General features: G+C 40.6%; 2 protein-coding genes across 6 annotated transcripts in view; one reads left to right on the top strand and one right to left on the bottom strand.

Moving 5' to 3' along the window:
- The window catches only part of LOC146595115 (methylcrotonoyl-CoA carboxylase beta chain, mitochondrial-like), a 12,481-nt gene extending 440 nt beyond the window's left edge, over positions 1 to 12,041 (top strand). The window contains exons 1-13 of one of the 5 annotated variants that reach the window (XM_085306364.1): positions 16 to 202; positions 698 to 1,030; positions 2,671 to 2,867; positions 3,990 to 4,168; positions 5,106 to 5,186; positions 5,624 to 5,802; positions 6,122 to 6,314; positions 6,716 to 6,807; positions 7,710 to 7,866; positions 8,646 to 8,768; positions 9,377 to 9,525; positions 9,996 to 10,077; positions 11,781 to 12,041. In XM_085306364.1, the coding sequence (XP_085162490.1) occupies positions 702 to 1,030; positions 2,671 to 2,867; positions 3,990 to 4,168; positions 5,106 to 5,186; positions 5,624 to 5,802; positions 6,122 to 6,314; positions 6,716 to 6,807; positions 7,710 to 7,866; positions 8,646 to 8,768; positions 9,377 to 9,525; positions 9,996 to 10,077; positions 11,781 to 11,864 (1,845 nt within the window). In that variant the 5' untranslated portion in view covers positions 16 to 202; positions 698 to 701 and the 3' untranslated portion in view covers positions 11,865 to 12,041. Of the gene's footprint in view, positions 1 to 15; positions 203 to 413; positions 1,031 to 2,670; positions 2,868 to 3,989; positions 4,169 to 5,105; positions 5,187 to 5,623; positions 5,803 to 6,121; positions 6,315 to 6,715; positions 6,808 to 7,709; positions 7,867 to 8,645; positions 8,769 to 9,376; positions 9,526 to 9,995; positions 10,078 to 11,062; positions 11,127 to 11,780 lie in introns of those variants that run through there. The other 4 variants (XM_085306366.1, XM_085306365.1, XM_085306363.1 and 1 more) reach the window with 4 other exon arrangements.
- A 260-nt stretch (positions 12,042 to 12,301) lies between these two features.
- Positions 12,302 to 22,401, bottom strand: RPE65 (retinoid isomerohydrolase RPE65). Its single transcript, XM_085306369.1, has 14 exons — positions 22,391 to 22,401; positions 20,723 to 20,805; positions 20,169 to 20,319; positions 19,376 to 19,483; positions 19,137 to 19,278; positions 18,259 to 18,406; positions 17,896 to 17,977; positions 17,328 to 17,460; positions 17,062 to 17,201; positions 16,155 to 16,284; positions 14,915 to 15,029; positions 14,723 to 14,817; positions 14,499 to 14,610; positions 12,302 to 12,994 (listed from the first exon to the last, which is right to left on the bottom strand). Exons 1-14 carry the CDS (start codon positions 22,399 to 22,401, stop codon positions 12,843 to 12,845), a joined length of 1,602 nt encoding a protein of 533 aa, XP_085162495.1. The 3' UTR covers positions 12,302 to 12,842.
- Positions 22,402 to 23,646: the final 1,245 nt, after the last annotated feature.

Below are 23,646 nucleotides of genomic sequence, written 5' to 3'. Positions count from 1 at the left end.
GGCGCCAACGGCCCTCGCGGTCCTAACGGTCCTAACGGTCGCTGAGGGGCCGCGAGGCGCCGCCCCGCCCAGGCCGCTGCCGCCTGAGGCGGCGCCTCGGCAGCGCGGGCCGGGGGCGGGGGGAGGTCGGGGGCGCCGCTGGCCCTCTTGAAAGGCACCTTGTGACCGTGCGCGTTTGCCCGGCCGGAGCTTCCCGGGCTGGGTGCGAAGTGTAACAAGGCCGAAGGCAAAGCCTTGCTGCGGAGGGGAGGGAGGGGGCACAGGGGCGGCCGTCGCGGGAATCGGCCCGCTGGCGCGGCCGCGGCCTGGCTCCGGCTCCGGTCCGGCCGTACCTGGCCGTGCCTGTTGCGGGCCCGCTCGCGCCCGGGCTCCGGCTTACCGGGAGCGCCGTGGAAGCAGCTGCGGTGCAAATGGCGGTTGCCCGTGTGGCCTGATCAGCGGCAGTCCTCGGTGCCTGCAGCTGCAGGCTTTGCTGTTAATGACTAGTGCTTAATTCTAACATAGCGATTGATTTCTCTTTTGTTCTAAGAACATGGCAAGGTGCATTAAAGTGGAAATAAGTGTAGACTTTGGGGGTTTGGCCTTTGCCCGGACTGGCGCGTTGCTTACTCTGMCTGTTAATTTCTGCCTTTTCAGTCTAGGGAATCTGACTTGAGTTTTGGAAGTAAATGCTGGTTTTCCACTCTTTCATTCCTAGGGCCATGTGGAACAGTATCACTTTGTGCTCTCTTTGCAAGTTCTCCCCTAGCTCCACATCTTTGCTGTTTTCAAGAACCCCGATTTTACATCATGTATTACAAAGAAAGTATAAGGACTTGTGTAAAGACAAAAAAACAGCGCAGATACTACGGAATCAGTTCTGTCAAGTTACAAAAAGGACATGCAATGTGCTTCCCCGTTGTTTAGTAAGTAATAAAGCAAAATACRGACGGTATACAAAAACTTACCCTGTTTTAGATGGACATATCCCAATTGTGTATCAACATGTGTTTGAAGAAAATTTAAGGAACAGTGAGGCTGTTATTCAAAGGTAAAAACTGTTTTTGTAATGTTTTTATAATGTTGATATTTTTAAGATGATATCGGCATTACTTATAGGCACTTTTAAGAATTATTAACTTAGGAGAAATCACTATTTTAAAAAAAATTTAAAAAAAATTGGAGTATTTTTTTTCTAACCACTTTGAAGTTTAAAATAGCAGCTCCTTTCTGCTCTTTTCCTGGACATCATCTCTGCAGAGAATACTTTACAARGATCAGCGCTTAAAAAATTTCAGTCCACCAAAACAGGTGCATAATTGTTGGCCAAAATGCCTAAACTTAGGTGCAGACTGCATTTAAAATATTACCATGTGACATTACATATATTGTGAAGATTTTTTTTTTTTTTTTAGACCTTCATAAAAAAATGCGTTATGCCTAATTTTAAATGCAAAGACGTAAATGGTGACTCACACATTTCCAAATCTCTCCTGAAAGAGTAGGTGACAGTTACTGCAATTTGTTGTGATTCACTGACAAAAGCAGAAAAATGTATTTTATGTATTTGTCCTTAAGGAGCAGATGGCAAGCACTCAGAGGCCTTTGTTCAGAGAAAAGATACATGATCTGGAAGCAAAGCTGTGGAAAACACACTGTGCCCTCCTGTGGTAGCATTGCAGCATTATTAAAAATCCTTAGCTTTTTCTCCTGAGGTTTTTCAACCTCTGTAATCTGCAGAAAGCCACAAAACAGATAATGGAATTATGTGCAGAGTAGTTTGTAAGTTAYTATGTCAGACAATAATTTTAGGTAAGGATGATGCATCTTGGTAAAAAAAAAAACACATACTTAAAATAAATGAACAACCTGGTATATTAAAATCAAAATTATTTCCAGGACCACATTTGTTTACAGTTTATTCAGTTCACCATTTGCCCTTTTTGTCACGCAGTCAGTAACATTATACTGACACTGCACTATTCACTRCTTTTGCCATGGTGTTGAACATTCTTTAGAGCTGTCAGATAAACTGTYCAGCGCTTGCTGAGGGAGACCCAAGGAGGAAACCATTGACTGGATTCTTCCCTAGAGTGGTTGGAACATAGAGGTAAATGTGCACACTGAATTAGGACTTACGAATTACGATAGCTTTATTTGATTTGCCCTACAGTGACAGCTCTAGCCCATAAATYTGCAATATCCCTCAAAGTCAGGTCTTCTGCTTTGGTGGTCAGCCTGCCTGTTCTCAATACTCCACTGATTGGGTTGCCAACAGAGATTAAAAATGATCACATATTGTAAAATAGTATATATTGTTGGGTTTATATAGGAAACTCCTAGGGGAGGATGATTGACCTAATAGTGTCTACTAGCGATGAACAAAAGCTACAGACAGAATATATTGTTTGGCTCTTCTTTGCCTTTATTAGGCTCAGAAATGTAACTTTTGAATAACAAAAATAAAATACTTGCTTTAAGTAACGTACCGCTGCTTTTTGTTTACACAATAGTTAACTGTAGTTAACCAGTTCCTTTCAGAAACAGTAATCCAAAAATATGACTTTATTTTCATTACTGTACTACTGATGTGAAAACTACAATGCATTTAAGTACTGTGTTAAATCTGCAAAAAGGTAATTTGTAAGTAAGTCTTATTTTCATTAATTGAAGCTTTATTTTTTAAATTAGATATTCGGAATTGCTAGAGAGGGTCAGTAAAGGAGGAGGAGAAAATGCCATCATGCGCCATACCCAGAGAAACAAGAAGCTATTTGTTCGTGAACGCCTAAAAATGCTTCTTGATGATGAGTCTTTTCTTGAGCTGTCTCCTCTTGCAGGCCTTAGTATGCCATATGGTGATGTCCCTGCTGCTGGATGCGTTACTGGTAATTGCTGGCGAATTTAATACTAGATGTAATAGGAAATTCATGAATTTTATTTAATTGTTCATATCTTTAACTATGATTCATATTAGATCTAAAGACAGGTATGTGTGGAGGGTATTGTTTTGAAGGTATTTGCCCATGTTGGTGCCGCAGGCTGAGGGAAGAAGGGTTTGAACTGATAAGGTCCTTAAGGTAGTCTGAGAGGAGCTGTCCAGGTGCACGRATTTGCTGGTATCCTTTGAGGACTGACTAAAGTGCTTAGCTGGTTACTCATGGTAGTATCAAAAAAGTCTTTTTTCACCATCCTGCAGTGGGATAGCTCTGTGTATTTAGAGTATCTGATTGCAGGCAGTGTACATGAGTTGCAGTCTACATGCTGCACACCTTCATATAGTAACCAGTCTTGCTCATTGCTAAGGTGATTGTACATCTAATCAAGTTTATGGAATATTTTAGTATCTCAATAATGCCTTTTCCTAGGAAAAGTGAACATCATCTCTTTTCAGTAATAATTACCAGACCAGAACAGTTCAGACACTGGTTGTGGTATTCTTCCATAATCTGTTTTGGGGAATCTAGGAAAAACTTTTAAAGAAAAAAAGTTCTTTCCTTTCTTCTAGATTTAGTAATTTATTCTACTTACCAGTTAACAACCTGTGTTTTAACAAGTTCAGAATGGGATGTGAAATATACTGATGTCTRTTGAGTGAAAGAGGGGACCAAGTTTCTGTGTGGCACAAAATCTRTGACATTTATTTTGTAATGGTTTTCACATTATAGACTAATCTCTTACCTCATTGCATTTTGAAGAGCAGTTTCAGTTTAAAAGGCAGCTGGAAGAATAGAATCATGAAGTCTTATGTCCCTTTTGTCACAGATTGCTACATTTTTCAGTTTTTTATTAGCATTTTTATAGTCTTCTCTGTAAATTCATCTCAAGAGTTACAAGTCAGATTATATTGTTCTTTTTCTTACACATTGTCACCAATAGCAAAGAAGTTGTATTTCAAGTCTTGTCTTCTGTCTTACTGACAGACTGTTGCCAAAAGAAAATTCTAGCTATAGTTTGGCCTCTGTGGTTCTCTAGAGAGTCCTGATAAATAACTGTGGTACTGTTTATAGGAATTGGAAAAATYTGTGGGGTCTGGTGTGTCTTCATGGCAAATGATGCAACTGTAAAAGGAGGAACTATTTATCCAATTGGAGTGAAGAARCAATTAAGAGCTCAGGAGATAGCCATGCAGAACAGACTTTTATCTGTGTACCTAGTTGACAGCGGGGGAGCATTCCTACCACTACAGGTAATACAGCAACAAATTCACAGAGGAAAATTTTTATCGTAATCATACTAATCTTTAGAACTAAGTCAGTCTTTTTTTTTTAATCTTGACTAGCTGTCACTCATTGTCTGTTAAGTTGAATTTTGCCCACAAATCAGAGCCTTGGAGATTATTTGAACATATTTAACACTGGCATTCACCCTGGCTAAACTTGCATCTAGCTTCTGATCAAAGTTTAGAAACTTCAGTGTCAATGTGGGGACAAAATGCTGACCAAGCAAGTCACATGGATATTCTTCAGTTCAGTGAAAGACTTTGATGTCTTTAACAAATTAAAACATTGTTTGGAGTTTCTATTTTTGACTTTAGAATATTTAAAAATACTCTGTATTTTGTTGTGAAGTCTGTAATAATAATGGACAAACATCCATGGCCTTTAAAAATGTAATTTTTTGAAGACTTACTGTAACAAGAGAGCTTGCACGGGTTACTTTGCARTGTACAAAGGTCATGTCATTGTAGAGACTAGAGTTGTTCCATCTCCAGACCAAAAGCAAACGTACAGAAAAAGTTTCTACCTGAATTACAGAATTTGAGAGAACTAAGTAAAGAAAGGAAAATTGTTGAAGTTGTTTCACAGAYAGAGAATGGATATGAGCTTCCCCATCCCCATGTTTGCAGTCTTTGTCTGTGTAGAGTTAATTGGTTTCACAAAAATGTGAAACTTATCCCTGTTTTTGTGACACAGATGGCCATGGATATTTTTGTGGGATTGAGCAATATATGAGAGAATAAATACGGTGGAGTATGTTGCGTGTGACAGGTTATCAGGTGTGATTGTTAATGGTATCCTTCTCAGAATCGATTGCGATGGTTTGTGAATGAATGAAGCAAAGGTGAAGCACTGGCTTCTGTATTTAATGCTGAAACTGACACTGTCTTTTCCATGTGCTGTCAGTCAGAGCTGTTTCCTGACAAGTCAGATGGTGGTAGAGTTTTCTACAATGAAGCAATAATGTCTGCCATGAAAATCCCTCAGGTATAGTGTCATTTTGAATACAAGTAAGTGTAGTGCATGTGACTAATAGAGTTCTGAAAAAGTTTCCTTTTAATACRGATTCTAGGACCAACTCACAAACATGCAGAAAATTTCTTAAAGCTCACTTTTTCTGTTTGTGTGGGATGAGAGATTCAAATGGTAGCTCACATAACAGAATAATTATCTACAGCCTTAAGGATCCTTTAAGTGCTTACCGACTGGTCTTAATGAAAAAAACATCAAATCACCAGGTGATTTTAGAGTAAACTTCACTGAGCCTTGTGTGGTATCAAAACCAGTGGTGGTGTTCATGATCTTATTTGTATCTTTAGTTCCTAGTTTTCCAAGGCTTTGAATRTTCCTGAAATAAATACAGTGGCTTTGTTTTTCCATTCTCTTGCCGGTATYTTACTCGTTCTTTTTTCTGTGTCCTTTAGGTGGCAGTAGTGTGTGGATCCTGTGTAGCTGGAGGTGCCTATGTTCCAACCATGGCAGAAGAAACTGTGATTGTAGATAAAATTGGTACGCTGTTCCTTGCTGGCCCACCTCTGGTAAAAGCTGCTACAGGAGAAAATGTCTCTCCTGAGGACCTAGGAGGAGCCAGACTTCACTCTAAGTAAGTGAAATGATTCTGTAAAGTAGAAGAGAACTCAGCACGCTTTTCTCCTTAAAGAGACTGCCATTCTATCATAAATTAATATGACTGAAGCTGTTTTTGATGCCTCACTACTGTGCGTTTTTGTTTAGATTGCACAGAAATTGCACTTACTTAGTGGTTTCAGCTCATCCATGCACAAGAACAAAAATGCACAATGTTTTCAGGGAGTTCAGAGATTCACAATGTGGATGAAGGGTTTTTATTTAGCTTGATTTTTTTTCAATAATAAGATAGATTTCATTAATTTAATACTAACTATTTTTACTTTCTCTTCTAGAGTCAGCGGCTGTAGTGACCATTTTGCATCTTCGGAAAAGGAAGCCTATGAATGTGTGCGAAATATTATCTCAACGTTAAATTATGAGCCCCTGCCAGAGGAGGTTGTAGAGTATGATGATCCTCTGTATAGTTCTGATGAGCTCTTGGGGCTGGCACCACGAGSTTATAACTATACCCTTCCTGTAAAATTAGTAAGTGGACTGTATTCTTTCATCCTTCCAGTCTGCTTTATTTGTGTTTGAAAAAAGCATGAGCTGATGAGAAGTTCTTTGATGCACAYAAACTATAACTGCACATGCTGGGATTTTTATAAGGCTTTTGTGCCCTGGAACAACTGTGCTCTGTAGCTTCAAAATAATTTTGGAGTCAAAGTTTGTCTCAAAATGCTTTGTTAGTAATAAAACAAATTCATGTTCATGTTTGATGCATATTGGGTTTTTTAGTAGAATGAGACATAAAATGACCACTAGGATCATTTAATCTGACTTATTGCATAATAAGATCTCCTCACTATTTGAGCAGAGCRTATCCGTTAGCAGAACTATCCTATTTTCATTTCAGTTKCTGTAAGAAAGAATATGTTTCTTTGCAGATTCTGAGCCGTCTGATAGATGGAAGCAGATTCCAGGAATTCAAGGCTGATTATGGAACAACATTAGTAACAGGATTTGGCCATGTGGAAGGGTAAGGCTATAAGACTTCATAATAAAAATATACAGACATACTTGTCTAGAAAGCTTTCATATCATTATTAGGTTTTACAGTATCCCAGTAACAATATTTTTGGAATTCTGAATGGGTCAAGAATTGGTAATAAAATACTTTAAAATAGCAGAAAGCCTTACTCTGTTATCTCTGAGCTCTGAATTCACATTGTCTCAGGCTGATAGTGGCAGGGARTGATTTCAGGTGGATGATTTTCATGACTTTGAATTTTTTTTTTGTTCACTCAAGTTGCTACCTAGCAGTTGGAACATTGGAGTCTCAGCAGATTCCTGAAGAACTAAGAAATTGCATCTTTAAAAGTGTTCTGTCTCAGTCTGAATTGAAAGCTGCTTTCTTACCCCTTATCTTATCTCRCATCTGATCACATTACCTGATGTAATTGACTATATTGTTAATGCATTCATAAAGCATGTAACATTCCAGTCAAGTCTTAAAAAAAAATGGTAAAATGTGTTATTTCTTTTAAGCCTCTTCATATGTTGAAACTATAAACATTGCAGATTAAATGTTATATTACATGTTACAGTAATTAGAGACCAGAATCCTGGCACGTTGTACATTGTCTTGCAGTGTAAAATAGCAGATAATCTGTACCTTTACCTGACCTCTGGATGTTAGTCCATACTAGTATTTCCATGCCTTATATAAAGGGATGCTGTGGGACGTCTTGTTGGTTATATGCGTGAGGTTCCGTGAACGCAATGGCGTGTGTAAGTGCATCCTGTTATGTTTTAAATTTCTCTAGCAGGACAGATTTGTGTGTATGGATACTTACATTTCCATCCTTTTGATCATTAGGAGCTACATTTTCATAGCTTCTGGGGTTCAAAAACGAGAGTGCTCACATGTCTGTCTTGCAGGCACTTGGTGGGGATAGTGGCTAGCAATGGAGAGCTTTCTCACGATGCTTCTCTCAAGGGTAGCCATTTCATACAGCTTTGTGGTCAGCGGAGCATTCCCATCCTCTTTTTCCAAAATACGGCTCCACACGCAGCGCAGCCAACAAGCATTGCACAGGTATGGCATCTAGTTCAATATGCTTATCGAAGCAGTTCCTAGCTCTTGTTCTGACTAAGACCTTAGTTTGAAAATAAGTAATTATTACGAAAATTAATTGTCTTAATCTGCTCTTAATGGTTAAACCAAACAGCCTCATAATTACTTTATTCTTAAGTCTTCCCATTAGCGTTCTCACTTTATTCTAGTTTTAATCAGTTTTGTAGGCTTATCAGAAATGATAGTGCCCAGCTTGTGATGTAAGCTTGTGAAAGCTGGGAGTTCTTAGAGCTTTTTACAWTGAAATAAAGCCTGACAGTTCTTGCAATACCATTCTGTGCCACTGAAAATAGATATTTTCCTTTTCTAAAAAGTAAGGCATTGAGGTACAGTATGTTTTATCCAGGGCTACAGAGAGCATCACAGTAAAGCCTACACTAGAGTCTCTAAGCAGAGGCTGTTCCTGCAGCTTTGTTCTTCCCAACTGTTGCCAGCTTTAAAGACAAAGTCTGGTGTAATTCCATTGTGTCTGAGCTTCAGTAATGTCTAGCAGAACTAGAGTGGCTCTATACTGTAGGCTTAACACAGCAGAACAGTGCTGGGATATGCACACTGATTATAATTAATTTGTTGATTTACATAGTGGATTATGGTAGTTAATTTTATGCTACTGCCGTCTTACTTTGGGAGAAACGATTTACAGAATTGTAAAGAAATAAATGTTTTAGAGGCACTTTGCAAGTTTGGTGGGAGTAGAAGGAATCTAGAAGAGAGAACTAAAATCTTTATTTTAATTTCAGGCAGAAGCTCACGCGAACAGATTAAAAGCCCAGGCCTCTATGATGGCTGCTGTTGCTTGTGCTGCTGTCCCCAAAATAACCATTGTAATTGGTGGATGTTATGGGAGTGAAAGTTATATTATGGTATGGGTAGCATAAAGGTTAATGTGTTTGATAATAGTCTTCATACACTTTACTAAGCTTTCACAATGCTTTCATTTTTAAAACACTGTCAGCTGTTGGTATAGCAGACATTTAACTCCATTACTTTAACTGCTTTTAAAATTAGAAATACATCGCAAAACGGGATTACAAAAAGTTTGGTCCCCAACTAAGAGCTTGGAGCTAGTTCTAAAAAACAAGTTTTTTGAAATTGTTTCTACTTCTTATCAACACATAYGATTTGTTCACAGTGGTCAGGGACCTTGTCTTCTTCAGCTGTTTTTACATGTGCTGTTCACACTGSTGTAAGTGTGACAGGGCTATTTGCTTGCTCAGAATTAAGCTTGTAAATGCTTGAAGGAACAATGAAATCATAAAATGCTGATATTGAAGGCAATGGTGATGGCAGTGTTTGCTACCACATGGGGTCGGTACGGATACCGGTTCTGTACCTGTAATGATAAATGAGTATCATTAGTCCTTTATAACTTCAGCGATGCTACGTTCTGTCTCAAACATGATTGTGTCATTGTACAGCCATTTCTTGTGATTAAATTCAGTGAGTTTGTTCTGTGTGKTTTTTTTCGTAGTGTGGGAGATCCTTCAGTCCAAACTTCTTGTTCTTGTGGCCTAACGCAAGAGTTGCTCTTGTGGATTCAAGACACTTCTTCACAATCACAAAAACTGAGGACAATGATTGTAAAGGAGATGAATCGGAACTAAACCATCTAAAAGCAAAGTAAGGACATTAAATAATAAACCCCTGCAGTTACACTGAGATTAAATTAGTTAAAAGTGCCTACTTCTGTTTATATTCCAGATTGTAAACAGCTAAAGCAAACCTGACTCTACTGAAAAATACTTTAAAATGCCATGTGTTTTCTGCCTTGTATGATGTGGGGGTCTTCTTAAGGATGTATGAATGTTTGACTTAAACGAAAAGCCCCAAACTACGTAATCAAAATATTCTGCTATGTATAAAATAATGGAGATCCACGTGCAGAGGATCTGCTGTATCGCAGAATAACTGAAATGCAGAGGAATCAGATCTGATCTTCTCTAGCTGTGCCTGAAACTAATTTTAACAGTAGTGCCATGCATTTGTTTGAAGTTGAAGACCGTGCTTTTTTTTTTCATCCCCAATTTTTTTTTACCTTTTTTTTGTTTTGTTTGTACTTTTAAACTTACTTAATGCTCTCTCTTCTTCAGGCTGGAGGAAGAAAGCAGTGCATTTTATTCTTCTGCCAGACTCTGGGATGATGGTGTAATTCTACCTCAAAATACTAGAAAGGTTTCTTTATATATTCTTTATAGTACATTTTATCCTCAGATCTCCAAAAGATCTTGCAGTGAATGCGTAAGCTTGTGGTTTGCTCAAGGTCAGCCAACATGCTGATTTCCAGAACCAGGTCTCCCAGTTCTCACTCCATTTCCTTGGCAGTTAGCTTTTCGGTTGTCATCTCTTCACTTCCACATTAATCTGTCCAAAAAGTTCTGTTGAATTCCTTTTTCATTTGGGTTACTTCACTACGGCAGTTCCTCTTAAACCACTTAATTGACTTTCCAATTTGATTCAGTATCCTAAACCTTAATTTTTCTGTCTTGCATTCTCACCCGTATCTCTGTTCTTTCTTTTAAATTCAGGCTCTTAGCTTCTTAYATTATTCCTATTTTTTTTCTCCTAAGGATGTTTCTTTTTGCAATTGCTCCTTGCTTTTAATTTGTTTCTTATACTTGGAGTGCTCCTCATTTTTTTTAGCAGACATCCACAAATTGCCTTCTTTGTTCTTCTGTTTTGCCTCATCATATTGTTTATTAGCAATACTTAAACTGTTCTTTGCACTTGTGAAGCTTGTTTATTTAAAGATCACAAATACATGCTGTTTTCAACTAATCCTTCTAAGTATGGTACATATTTATGGTGGTGCTAAATAGTTTTGTAGAGGTTATGGGAACTTACTTTGATAATGGGAGAGCACTGAGAAGCATTTTCTAGTACTAGAGTCCATAGAGTCTCTCCTTAGAAACTGTATGTGAAAAGGAAACACAGGACAATCAAAATGAGTCATTGTTACTCGGGTAATTTTCACCAGCCCACTGCAGTTCATATTTGTGTGTCTAACTTTTTTTTACAATACTTTTTTGCTACTTATCCTCCCAGTTCTTGTGAATACATGGAATCTACATTTAACTGTCTAAACTGAGAGTTTATGCTTGTTTGGATCCTTAAGGTGCAAAGTTTTGTTTGTTTGTTTGTTTGGGTTTTTTTTTTTTAGGCTTTTTCAAGCCACTGTGTACTCTAATAACAGTAGAATATTCACCATGAAATTAAGAGCTGGGGTAAGGATTTTCCTACTTTCCAACAAGCCATACAAAAGGTTTTGGCAAAGGAGCTTAAGCTTATGTGCCATAAGATTAAAAGTTAACAGAATCCTTTTAGAAAATTATGTTATTCTTAAAGACTGGAAGTTGTGTTCTGTATTTTCAGTCATTACCATTGCCACATGAAACCAAGAAATATGACTTCTAAGAAAATAGATACATAATGAGCAGGATGTTTTGATAACTCTTCACATGGGACTGGGCATCATAGGMGCATAGCTATGTAACTATTGAATTGGATTATCACATAATATATTTTTATTGGAAATTTATGGTAAAATAGCTTCTCAGTGTTCCAAAAGTAATCCTCCTGTCATCACAGTGGCTTTAAAATGGTTTAGTTTCCTCTCACTATAGCTTCTCCTTGCAATATGTGTATTTTGGGATCCTGTGGACATTTCTTCCTTAGTGTTTTCCCTTCCCCAGGGCTTTATTACACTGATATCCATTTTCCCTAACTGTACAGCTGACAAATGTGCGTTTTAAATATCATTGTTTTACAGAAAGCAAGAACAAAAGCATTACTAAATGAATGAGTGCTACATTTGTAAATTTTACTTTTTTTTTTTTTTTTTTTTTTTTGCTTATACTTTTTTCTTTTTTTTTAATCAGGTGGTTTCACAGTGCCTAGAAATTATAAAACAGCAGAAGTACCAGTTCATATCTTCGTGTCAGTATCCTGTCATCAGAATGTAATTGCAGTCTGCCATTTTCAAATAATTGGCCTTTAAGGAATGCTAACACGACAGTGCTAATTTAAAATGTAAATGACTCTCTAGTTCTTTGATAGCATTAATAAAAAAGTTAAGCCATGTGCAGGCAAACATGAATCCTGCATCTTAAGTTTATTTGCAATAAATTTTCTATTTTGAATCATAGTTTGTTACTTCGTAAGTTAAAAATTTTACTTTGTGAAAAGGAAAGTTTAATTTGTGGTTCTGTAACACTCTAGTGAAACAAACTCATCCGGAGTTGTAGTGACCATTTGATTTAATTTTATTCATGTTTTATTACGAAATGCAGAACGAAAACTATGTTGACAAGAGAAATAAAGTTTTAGCACAGAAGCTATTACTCTATTGAGGCAGTAGCAGCTTTCAGGAATGTAACTGTTGACAGCAGACGAAATGCCGCCTGCCTCAACCCCTTTGACCTAGCACCTGATTGCCAAGTCTGGATTTGCAGAAGAGCTGTGGAAGGGCAAYGAACAAGATGGGAGGTTTTATCATGGCTCCATTCAGATTGCTCTGAGAATACTCCTGTAGTGACCAGGAGGTGGTTTAAATCCTTAACACTTCAACACAGGATAAAATTTAAAGCATGTAACAGAAGGAGCAGGTAGTCTGTTCTACTTCATGTTACCATGCCGACAAACACAGAGTTACACTGTGCTATTTCATGCGTCTTCCACTCTGCTGCAAAGTTTAATCTTTTGTGTTAAGTGAGTAATTCTTGGCACTGCACATTTTAAAATTATATCAAAGGGTACACATGAAAGCTATCTGTATTTTAGAATAAGTAGTTTAGAGAATCATCACAGAAACTAAAACAATTAAGTAACCATGTAAATTAAAAAAAATACTGAAGAAATTTAGGTCATTGGAGCGTTTGTAAATAGAGACTCCACCTTTTCAAAGTCAGGAGAAACCCAAGCCAACATGTTGCAGGCAGCAGTCACGCTCTCTTGAAAAGTCCATGGAAGGTCACGGGAATGTTCATCTCCACTTCAGCCCTGGCGACTTCACTCATGTCTTTGGCGTTGAGGATCAGCAGGTAGGCAGGCTTCGGCCCCACGCCGGGGCTGATGACTATGCTCAGCACAACCCCTGGTCGGCAAGAAAAGGAACAGGTCTGTCCTGGCCCTGCGTCATGGACTTTGCTTGGACTTTCCCCGAGCCAAGTAACCACTCGCACACACAGGGCCCCAGCACGTCTCAGTTATTTTTGCCCCTTCATAGTACTGAAAATTCTTGCTGTCGTTCTCCTTGCGTGCCAGAGGTGCTGTGGCTGTGTGGTGCCGATAGTGTCTTCCTAGCTCTGTGCAGGATGCTCACAGTCTGAGCAGCAGCTGTGAAGAGCTATTGCAGGGGCCTCTGACAAATGTCACTTACTGGAATTTAATCAAATCTGTCCACACTAAAAGTTGAAAGAAAAGGATTGATTTGCTTTACAAACTCTGCTTCTTGGGTGCCAAGATGCTTGTTTCTGGAGCAGCATCTTCGTACAGAAGAAGTGGGACGTTCTAGCTCTTAGGGTTTCTGTTCCTGTGCGTAATCTTTTGGTCAGTCATTGCAGGAAAACAGGAGACAGGATCGCCGTCCTGTGACTGCCGTCAGCTCCCTTCACTCATTTGCATTCTGCCTCAGTCATGCAGCTAGAACCGCTACTCATGCCCTAAGCTGGCRCCCAGGGCTGAGTCACCACCCAAAATAATCCGTGGCAGCGTCAGACAGGGCCTTGGGGAGGAGCGTGGAAGCGCAAGTGTGGAACCTGGCGTTAATTTAGATTTGGGAAAGTGCCTGTGCAGGCGCTTGAGCCCCATGAAGTTAAAAAGCTAAAAAGGCCCTAAGCCTGTTCTTAAAGTGCTTGTTCTCTGTCTGCATTTAAAGAAAGCTAAGAACATACATTGATCTTTTCAGCTTCAGTGGAACTTAAGCACCTGCATAAGCACTCCCTTCAGCTGGGAACGGAGTATACTGAATTATGGCTCCACATATACTGGTGAGTTTGCTCTTGACTTCAGCTGAGCCAAGATTTCCCCCAGCTTAATGTTACCCTGCTCAGAAATGAGGAGCTGAGGGAATAGGTGGAYACTGTTTCAGTCTAAATCCTGCAGCTCACCTTCAAAAATCGGTTCTGAGCTGAGGATGCGTGAAGAAATGCGTACAGTGCTTGGCATGAATACAATTCTGTGTCCTTGTGTGACAAAGACTAAAGTCACTCCACTCCTACACCAGGAAGAGGAGTAGGAATAAAAACATGTCTGACTTAAGAGAGATTTAATTTTACAAAGTTGTACCATCTGGGTTTCTTTAAATACTGTAACTCCTGATGGAAAGGCTGGATAATGAGGACAACAGACCACCTAAGCCTTGAGGTCTAGCTCCTCTTTATTTTCATTTAGTCTTAGTTTTTCTGTGTTCTCAGAAGTTTCCCCACAGTTTTACAGTAAGTAATACATCTAATTTGGGAGCTATCTGGAAGTTCTCCTGCACGCACACTCCTCCGGGTGCTATCTGGGTAAACTCAGCACAGCGCACACTGGGCCAGGAGACACAAACTTATAAAATACTAAATAATTAAAAGACAAAAAATAAAACCCATTATTACCATCATCTTCCTCCAAGGCATCAGGATGTGAAACGAAGATTGGTTCTGATGGGTATGAATCTGGTTCCTGCCACACCCAGGTCTCTTTTGTTTTAACATTTAGTTTACAAAGCTACAAAACAAGATGAAAAAMCCTCATCTCAGTAAATATCCTTGCTTGTCCTGAACCTAAAAGCTCATCAAAAAGAAAARAGAGAGTGCCCCACCCATTTGTTAATAGTTACCCTGTCTGGAACGAAGTGATTCAGTCCAAGGCCGTACGAATAGGTATATGGTTTCCCGCCATATTTCTTATAATTGATTTGTGGAAACTCAAAGGCTACAGAAATACATATATATGCACTAGGATTAGTGGGGCACAGATTGCTGAAGCTACTGTTACTGCCTCTGGCTGAGAATCAGAGTTAACATCTTACCGTGGCGAGGCCCTGAGAAAATAACTTCTGGCTCCAGCCAGATGGTCTCGTCACTGCGCAAAGTTGCTGTAGCTGTTGTATAGGGCAASGTAACTAAATTCTTACCCGTGTCAGCCTGCGACAAAGAGAGAGAGCCAAGATAAAGAACAGTGGTTGCACTCATTTTCTTAGCCATCTGCACTGAACCATTGCAAATTTCATTAAGCAGTAAAGTTCACAAYGTGCTGCAAAGCCTCATGTAGCCGCAAAATTATAGTACACTTGTGAGAAACGGCTGCTTCCATTTTCTTAGTTAGCTTTCAGTGGAGAGGAGCTGTCGTGAGAATGCCTGTCCATCACCCTAAAGCAGTCCTTCATTGCAGCCTTCACTGTGCTTACCTTCGATTAGAAACTAGACGAAGGCACGTGCCTTTCTGCTCACCGAGATATTTGGAGGTTAACTAAGTGCTGCTACATGCAGTTGCACATTTTGCTCGATCAGCTTTGCTGTTCCAAAACCAGCTCATGCGACCAGCAGCTTCACCCCTACCTGCCCCTCCCTGGCTGAGGACCGAGAGCACAGGAAGCTCCAAAAGCACCCAGACCAAGGGCAGCAGTGTTTGGTACTCCCGCCTCAGGGGACTGATACAGGGAGAGGAGAAGGTGGGCAGAGGAGAAGCAGTAAGTTCAGAAAGTGCTGAAACCTTGTGTTTGCCAGCTCATCACCAGTTCCAGCTAGACTTCATCAGCCAGGAGGAGGAAGAGGAGGACAACAACAGCTGGGATAACTAGAAATCATCTAGAAATTCTCAGCCACAGAGGCTTCCATCAGGCCAGTTGTTTGATGGACCTTACACCATGAGCTGGGAATGGACCTAAGCACATGCTCTGGCTGCAACTGCTTCCTTTCTCTGTTCACTTAAGTGAGGARCTCCAGGAGAAAAATTGCCAGTCTGCAGCCCTCTGCACCCTCTATAAATCAYTGCTATCCCATAGTCTCAAATTTGTAAGGTAGCATATGGGAAATAGAATGCAATACTGTTGATAAGCTATGGAAAAATCAAAAGCTTCTGTGAAGATCCATGCTTTAAGGATTCCTTCGCTCCACCTACCACCCCCAAATAAAAGGGGTGTTTGAATTAAACTGAATCAGGTGGAGCATCTGGTTATACTCTGCAATAAACTCTGCAGGCGAGTCATGCAGACACCAGCATTGCAGAGGTTTGTTTGAAGCTCCACGCACGCAGAGCTGAACTGTTACCTTGTCAATGTTCAAGGGCAGCACGTATCTGCGGGCCTCAGGCTGAGGGGCTTTTTCTGCCTGTCTCTTCACTTCGTCCCAGTTTGCTCGTAAATTGGCTAAATAGAGGTAGTTGTAAACAAACTCGAACCTGTACAAAAACAGGATCATAGACACAAAACAGAGATGGCACCAGAAGTGGAGTTTCAACTGCAGGTGTTCTTTCCTAAACCGCCATCAAGTGGCACGAGTCCTGCTCTAGCTCTTTGGCAGAAGGGAACTACGCGTGTGCGTTACCCCCCTCCGTTAGAGGAGCCCAAGGACTGCTCGTTTTCAGCGCCTGCTCCCCCAGCGCCGTGTGAGGACAAGCAGGGTAATCACAGTTTCAGTGCGGCTGTGGTGTTTGGAGGCCTCGTTCCAGTGCCCATAGGACTGCCAGATTTCTTGCAGTGTTTATGTGAAAAGCATCATTCAGACCTATACYAGACTGTGCCCGTTGCTATGCCAGAGACTAAAACAGCGTCAGCACTTCGGTAGTCACTAACATCTATTAAAGATAAAGGCAGATGGAAAAATCTCAGAAAATCAGTTTAAAACAGGCTTTCCACACATCTTGGTAACATGCACACTATCTAACCTAAATGATAACAAGCGGGAACATTTAAACCAGTTGAAAGAGGGACTGCTTTCCGCCTTACTGTTGGGTGCCAATTCCCATGGAGAAAGGGGAGAGTCTCCAGAGGACACAGGCCGCTGTGCAGATCTGCTCACGTGCACCAGTCAGGGTCACTGCACGCTGGCTGCGGGGAGTCCRCTTGCTACTGCCAGCGAGTGTGGGGAGAGGTGCAGCACCACAGGAGTTCTTGCTTCTGCGCTGCCACGTTGGCCATCCCTAGACTCAGTCCACAACAGCACTGCAGATACTCACCCTTTCCAGGTGCAGAGATCCACAATAAGGAATCCATTATCTTCATAGGTGTTAATGTGATGGAAAAGGTTAAAGGCAGAAGTCCGGTACTTGATATTGAGGAGCCTTCCTTTTTYCTTCTCTGCCACATGAACCCAGACCTAAAAAGCAAGCAGCATTTTGTTTGAGAATTACAAGTAACGAAGGTGAAATTAATACGACAGACCTTCCAATTCCAAAGATCGACTGCCCAGCATCATAGTATTTTGGCAAGATACGCAGCTTACCCCCATAGTTTCATTAGACTCGAAGCAGTCCATGTAGTTGGCTCCCCAAAGGCTCCAGGAGGAAAGGAACTTGAGCAGGTTGATTTTCACTGGTGTTTCAACAAACACTATGTAGTTTGGGGTCAGTCCAAAGCTGTTCAGAAACATAGGGGGAGCACATCAAGTTCACTGTGGTTAGTTTGGGCAAAACACATGTTCATTCACCGTACGAAAGTTTATTTTAAGCACTGGATGCAGTATGTAGAATGTAGCTTAAGATAACAGCAATATAAACATCCTGATTTTGGTAACTTCCTCAATTTTAGTTGCTTGTTACATGCAAGAAGAAGTTCTGCCTGCCATTTCAATGGAACATGCTAAAACCCCCACCAACCTTGTACAGGTGTGTCCATACTTTCATGTATACGCATAAAAAAAAATGTATGCTATTAGTAAATACTCATTTGTCAAAGCTGCTGTTTTGACATGTGAACATAATACACAAAGTCAGAGTTTTACTGTAAGAAACATCTCTCTCTGCTGCTAATGGACGTACATATTCAGTCTATAGGACCAGTGGAAAAATTACCTGTGAACGTAAGAGGGTTTAAATCTGTCACTGCAAGGAAACTGCACAACCACCTCAGACTTGTTTATTGGGTCTTCCTTGTCTGGAACATGATGATATTTGAACAATTACGGAGAAAGTTTCATCCATACTTACTTTGGTTGATTACTGATGTTTATCTTAAAAAAATTCTGCCTTCAACACAAAGAAACTTTATGATGCAGAAGTAATGTAAATAGTTGTTTTAAAGATAACATTTCTGTTAATTAAAAGAAGCTAATGAAATTAAAAGAAAAAAACACTTGATAACAAAAGTGATCTGAAGAACAGGAAATTTATAGCACATGATTTTCTGAAGTTCATTCAGAAGTTGGATTAACTGACCTGCCTGAAGCGGAGGAATCCGTATTATATTATAGGCAAGTGAAAAGTTTTTTCCAAAACAGTTGCCAATGTTATAAACTGTACCATCATTTTCAACATGCGGATGAGCAGTCGCTCCGTTAACTGAAACATATTTACAGAGATCCACCTGGAGAACAAGACACAGAGAATGACGAGCTCCCTCAGCACAAGCCTGCAAGTTATCCACTCCTGCTATGATTTAACAGACAGATGCTTTCTTACTCTGTATATGGCAAGTTCTTCTCTTAGCCCAGAGCATCATGCGTTTTGTGAAAAGGAAACATCAGCAAAGCTGATGAGCTGAAGAGCTGGTGGGAGAGTCGAGCAAGCTTTACTTTGTCACAGCGGGAGGATCGGGATTTGGGGGTCCAAAAGGAAAGGTTCAATAAACTGAACTTTGATAATAAATCAAAGAACAGCTCTGAAAAACATATTCTACCTTAAACATGGTTCTCCAGGTTAAACAATGCTTGGCTTCAATTGAAGCTAAGTCAGCATTAAAAATCTAGTACGAGCCCTCTAATTATTTTGGCAGCTCCTTTTAAACTTGGACTATAACCTGGCTTCAGTTTGTGAACTATAACCTATGTCTCAATCCAAGTATGAGAATATGGACMATGGACCCCTCATAGCCTCCGAATTAAATATTACTTAGAGCAGAATTAGAGCAGCAGTAGAAATCCATTTACAAGCTCACTTTGGACTCTGCTCTCATAAAAACTTCTGGCTTGCTTGCTGTGTCTGAATCATATCTCTGCCATTAATCCTAAACACCTGCCTCTCAGTAAAAGGCTGTTAAATGTTTTCATTCCAGCTATACTCTTCCATGTTTTTAGAAACTAAGTACAGACACCTACCTGCTTAATTGTCTCTAAAGTTTCTGGGTTAATTCTGGTTATAAAGTTGGTCTCAGTACATGCGTAGTAGTCTTCACCAATGGGGTAGACATTAACCAGGGCGTTATCAGTGACCTCCACACCTTTGAAGTATGAAAAAAACCTGAACAAAGAAAATCAACAGATAGTCAGGGATTTCTTGAAACTAGAAATCACATAACACATCACTGCAGCAAGTCTTCTAAATAGTCTTGAGGTACCTGGAGAAAATATTCTTGCACGGATCTGGATAAGCGTAGGTGCCAAACTCCGTTATCACAATTCGCTTCTCAGTCATTGCCCTCACGTAAGCATCAGTCCTAACGAACCTGGAGAAGGTGAGAAAGAGAAGGAGTCTTACTGGTAGCATCATAAAAATGGAGCAGGCCATATAACTAAACTGAAAAAGTTCTTGTGATGAAGTCTGTAAGACCTTCAAAGACTGCAGACCCAAAACCCCAGGACTTTGCTGGGAAAGAACGTCATGCTACACCTAGGGCAGGCCTGGTCCTGAGACCTGCTTTTTCTCTTCAGCTGCTGAGTCAGGAGCACAGGGAAACTCGTGATCAGCTTACACCTGAAGCTGATCAGAAATATGATATTTTATCCATTTATTCTTTACCAAAGACCTGAAAACCAGTAGCTCACAWTTTTCAACTGAAAACACATTCTAGTTTTCAGAATAATTTGTAGTTCTGTCACTTCCTGACTGTAGCCACAATCGTTTCTGCTCTCAGCTTCTCACCTATAAAACAAGAGTTTTGTAATCTTTGAAAAATATAATCCATGTAATGTTTTCCATGGAAATGTAACGCAAAGTGTTGTATCTGCTAAATACAAGCAAGTTGCAGTTATTTTCAGCGCTTTCTAATGYTCTCACTGTTAGAACTCTTCCAGTAACTGCACAGACTTGAAGTCAGTGAGAGCATCCCATGTGCTAGACAGCAGGATCTGGCCCCAACACATCACAGGTCAGCAAATGTTTCCTATTTTGCTTGAAAATTTTCCACATACCTTCGATGATATGTAACATGCCCCTCCTTAAAGTCAAACTTGTGAAGGAGTGCTTGGCCATCAAACAAATGATAAAATGGCTCTGCACCGACCTCAAACAAGCCRGGTCCACACCTAAGAAGACTTCCTTTAAGCCAGGTGGGAATCCTACCTGTGAAAAATATAGTTTTGTGCTTAAAAAGCAAATTAGACCATAGTTTTGCTTGTAACAACAAGAATACAACTTCAAGAATACAAATTCAAATTAWTTAGTCTATTTTATTTTTATACCATGGTCATTAAACTTTTTTAAACAAAAGATCACGTATTTTTAGGAGCCCTTTGAAATTTACTTTCTTCTTCCTCTACAGACCTAACAGAGGGTATCCAGCATTGAAAAGTCTTGAGATCCCACACCAAGCTGTACTTCCTCTACTCCAGAATATGGCAGCCCCACGTTTCAGCCCTGTACTCTAGGACCTCCAGCATCTCCACGAGCTGGTGACCCACATGCTCTAAGAATAAAAGCTGGGCTTGGAAAGAGCACAAAAGGAGATTAGCGTGACCATACAAACCTGTGACGTGAGCAGTTACTGGAGAGGACAACTCTTCCACAGTCTCAAAGAGCTTCTTGTACCCTCCAGCAGGGTGTTCAACTCTGAAAGAGTCATGAGACCTTGAAATCAGCTTGATTTGAGGAGCTTTGGGAACCCACTAGAGCAACAGGATTTTGCTTTTGGATGGAATCATTTGCATCTTGCAAAGAACTTGACAAATCAGCAGGAGAAGCACTAGGCTTCGTGAGAAGAAAGGCTTCAAAGGCTCTGAGAGACTGCTGTAGCAGACCACAAATAGTTCATGTCTAGAGGCTGAGTGTGCAGATGAATGAGAAATAACAGGACACTGAGTGCCTTAGCCCCTGCTGACCTGTCTCCAACAAGGCAAACACCCTCAAAGAATGCAACAACGCACAATTTCAGGCGATCCTGAAACACCAGGAAGCAGGTCGACTCTTTAGAATCAAAAATCCAGCTTCTATTTCCCAGGTCTCTGATAAGTTGTTTTTCTTTTTTCTTTTCTTAAGCCAGTTGTATTTGAACACTTAAGCTGAGAAGTATTTCAGTTTTAGTCTACTGCAAAGCACATGAAGACACACCAGATATAGGCTGGGTTGTACACTGTCCTTCTCAAAAGGATGGACCATCTCCTGCAACTGGGATGGCAGCCCACCCCCTCACAGACCCGGGCCATTTCTCTGTTCAGAGTGTAGCAGCACAAACTTGCRCACACAGAAAACCACTGCCATTTTCTCCCCCTGCTCCCAGCAGGGTGCATTGACCCTCAACCTCCAAACTGCACTACTCCGTACAGCTCAAAATCATCTTCTCCCTTGAGTACAAGTTGCAGCAGATCCCGTGCCTCCTTTTTAGCACTGCTGTCCGCCAGTGTTAGCAAGCCCCACGGAGATAAGCCTATCCCCCTTGGTCACCCAACTCTGGTTTGAGATTGCTGACCTGTTCCTCAGAAAACTGGTTCTTGTGCAATTCTTRTCCACAGTGTGAGCCTGAAACTTGGGGAGCAGGAAAGGCATTTCTAGGWCTTCAGAACATTTTTTGGGAACAACACTTTTTACCACTCGCATTGGGACGGGGCTGAAAGGCAGCTGAAAATACCCCTTCCCTCACTGCTGTCTAGAGACAAAACTGCTGGGGACTCCACAGCAGCCTGCTACGGGCCTTCAGCCGCTCCCTAAGAGGCTGCGGCGGTCACCCCTTTCCTGTTCCTCGGCGCTGGCGGGCTGCTGGCCTGTCACAGCTGCCTTCATCTCCTCCCTTTGGCCAACCAGCTAACTCCTCAGCAGCACGGCTGTACTAATTGAATTTTCAGCTAATCTAGCATTTGAGACACTTGGTTGGTCTGTGCAGCCTGTTAGTCTCGTGCCGTAGTGGTGCTTTCCCTCCTTGCTCATCACCGTTATCTTCTGTTTAAAGTATAAGCTTCTCCAGATAATCCTGCATCTTATGTACTTGCATCACTTTCTAAAGAGGCCGAATCTGTTGCRGCTGCCTTGGATCCTTGTGCACAGCAGCCAGCAACCCTCAGAAACAGAAACCTATTCCAGCTGTAGCACCTAGCAAGGTGGGCACCTCTGAGTACTCCGCACACGCTTTTGTAGCACAATTCACACAGTCATAGCAATAATTAAGTTGCTCCCGTAGAGAAAAGCCCGTAGGAATACTCACTGGCTGTACATTTTCGCCCTGAGGAAGGATGTGCGCCCTCCGAAGCCAACAGCAAAACGTGGTAGGTAGAGCTGTGCTCTGAGTATTTATGCAAGAGTTCAGTTCTGTTGAAGAAAGTAACAGGTTACAGCAAACATCCCGAGCAACCAATCAGCTCACTACCGGGAACAGAAGTGGCTTTCACCACCAAAATCCTCCTCATGCTTTATTAGGTTTTGTCTTGCTGCTCACACAAAAAGAGCCTTTCAATGTTTTTCAGAGACCTAAATTCTTCCCAAGCAGAGTGATTACGAAGAAAAATAAAGAAATGAAATGGAGTACACTGGAGTCACAGAGGCTGTAACGTGCCAGCCACTCGGCCCTGTTGCTTAGGTCTTCACCATCTCTTCCACGGTGATGGGCCCTGCACCCACTACCCTGCGTGGGCGGGAGGGAAACGTTCCCAAAGCTTCCAGTTACAGCACAGGCTGCAGGCAGGCAGGAATTGCTCCTGCCAGAAAAAGTCACCTTGGTCCCATGCAACATGGTGCATCTCTCCATCTGCTATCTCACCTGTAGAATAAAGGTTAGTGGCTTACATATTAATGAAAAGACATTAAAGATATCAAAGGGTAAAAAGCAAGATGTCATCATCAAATTTTGTAATTTCCCCTACACATCAGAAACTAATTTTTCCTTCTGTCCCAGGCATCCATGGAAGATCTTCCTTCCAAGCTTGAACATGCTTGCATTCATCTTTGCTAGTTTTGGGACTGCCATCAGTCAAATATTAGTGTCTTCCCAAGGAACATACTATTTCTGAACAATAAACTCCTTGGAAAGATGGAGTTTTTTTTTTTTTTTTTTTTGGCATGAAGGCTTTCGTTAGAAATTGCTGTCTTGCTTGAAGTAAAAACAATTTACAAGGAGAAGTAAATATTTATTTTTTTTTCTTAGAAATTAAAAACTAAAAAAATTTGCTATGGCTTCTGTGAATAAATAATTTTGGGTTTCCTGTTCAGTCCTTAAGTACTGAAATGCAATGCTGCTGATTACCAATTGTCACAAAAAGACATGTAAAAGGATTTCTAATAATCCAACTTTTTCCCCCCTGAAAGCGTTTGGTTTGTGAAGCCTTGTACGTTGGCATAATAATTGTCCAAGAAAATCTACAACGTTATCAATAATAGTTTACATAAAACACATAATAGCAGCAATCAAAACATAGTAGTTCTTATACAGGGACCAAGAAAATTGCCTGTGCTTTTTGTCTTGTA

Source organism: Rhea americana, unplaced genomic scaffold, assembly GCF_003343005.1.
Source record: "Rhea americana isolate MKP2758 unplaced genomic scaffold, rheAme1 scaffold_239, whole genome shotgun sequence".
Classification (NCBI taxonomy): Eukaryota; Metazoa; Chordata; class Aves; order Rheiformes; family Rheidae; genus Rhea; species Rhea americana.
This window is presented reverse-complemented; position numbering and strand designations above follow the sequence as displayed.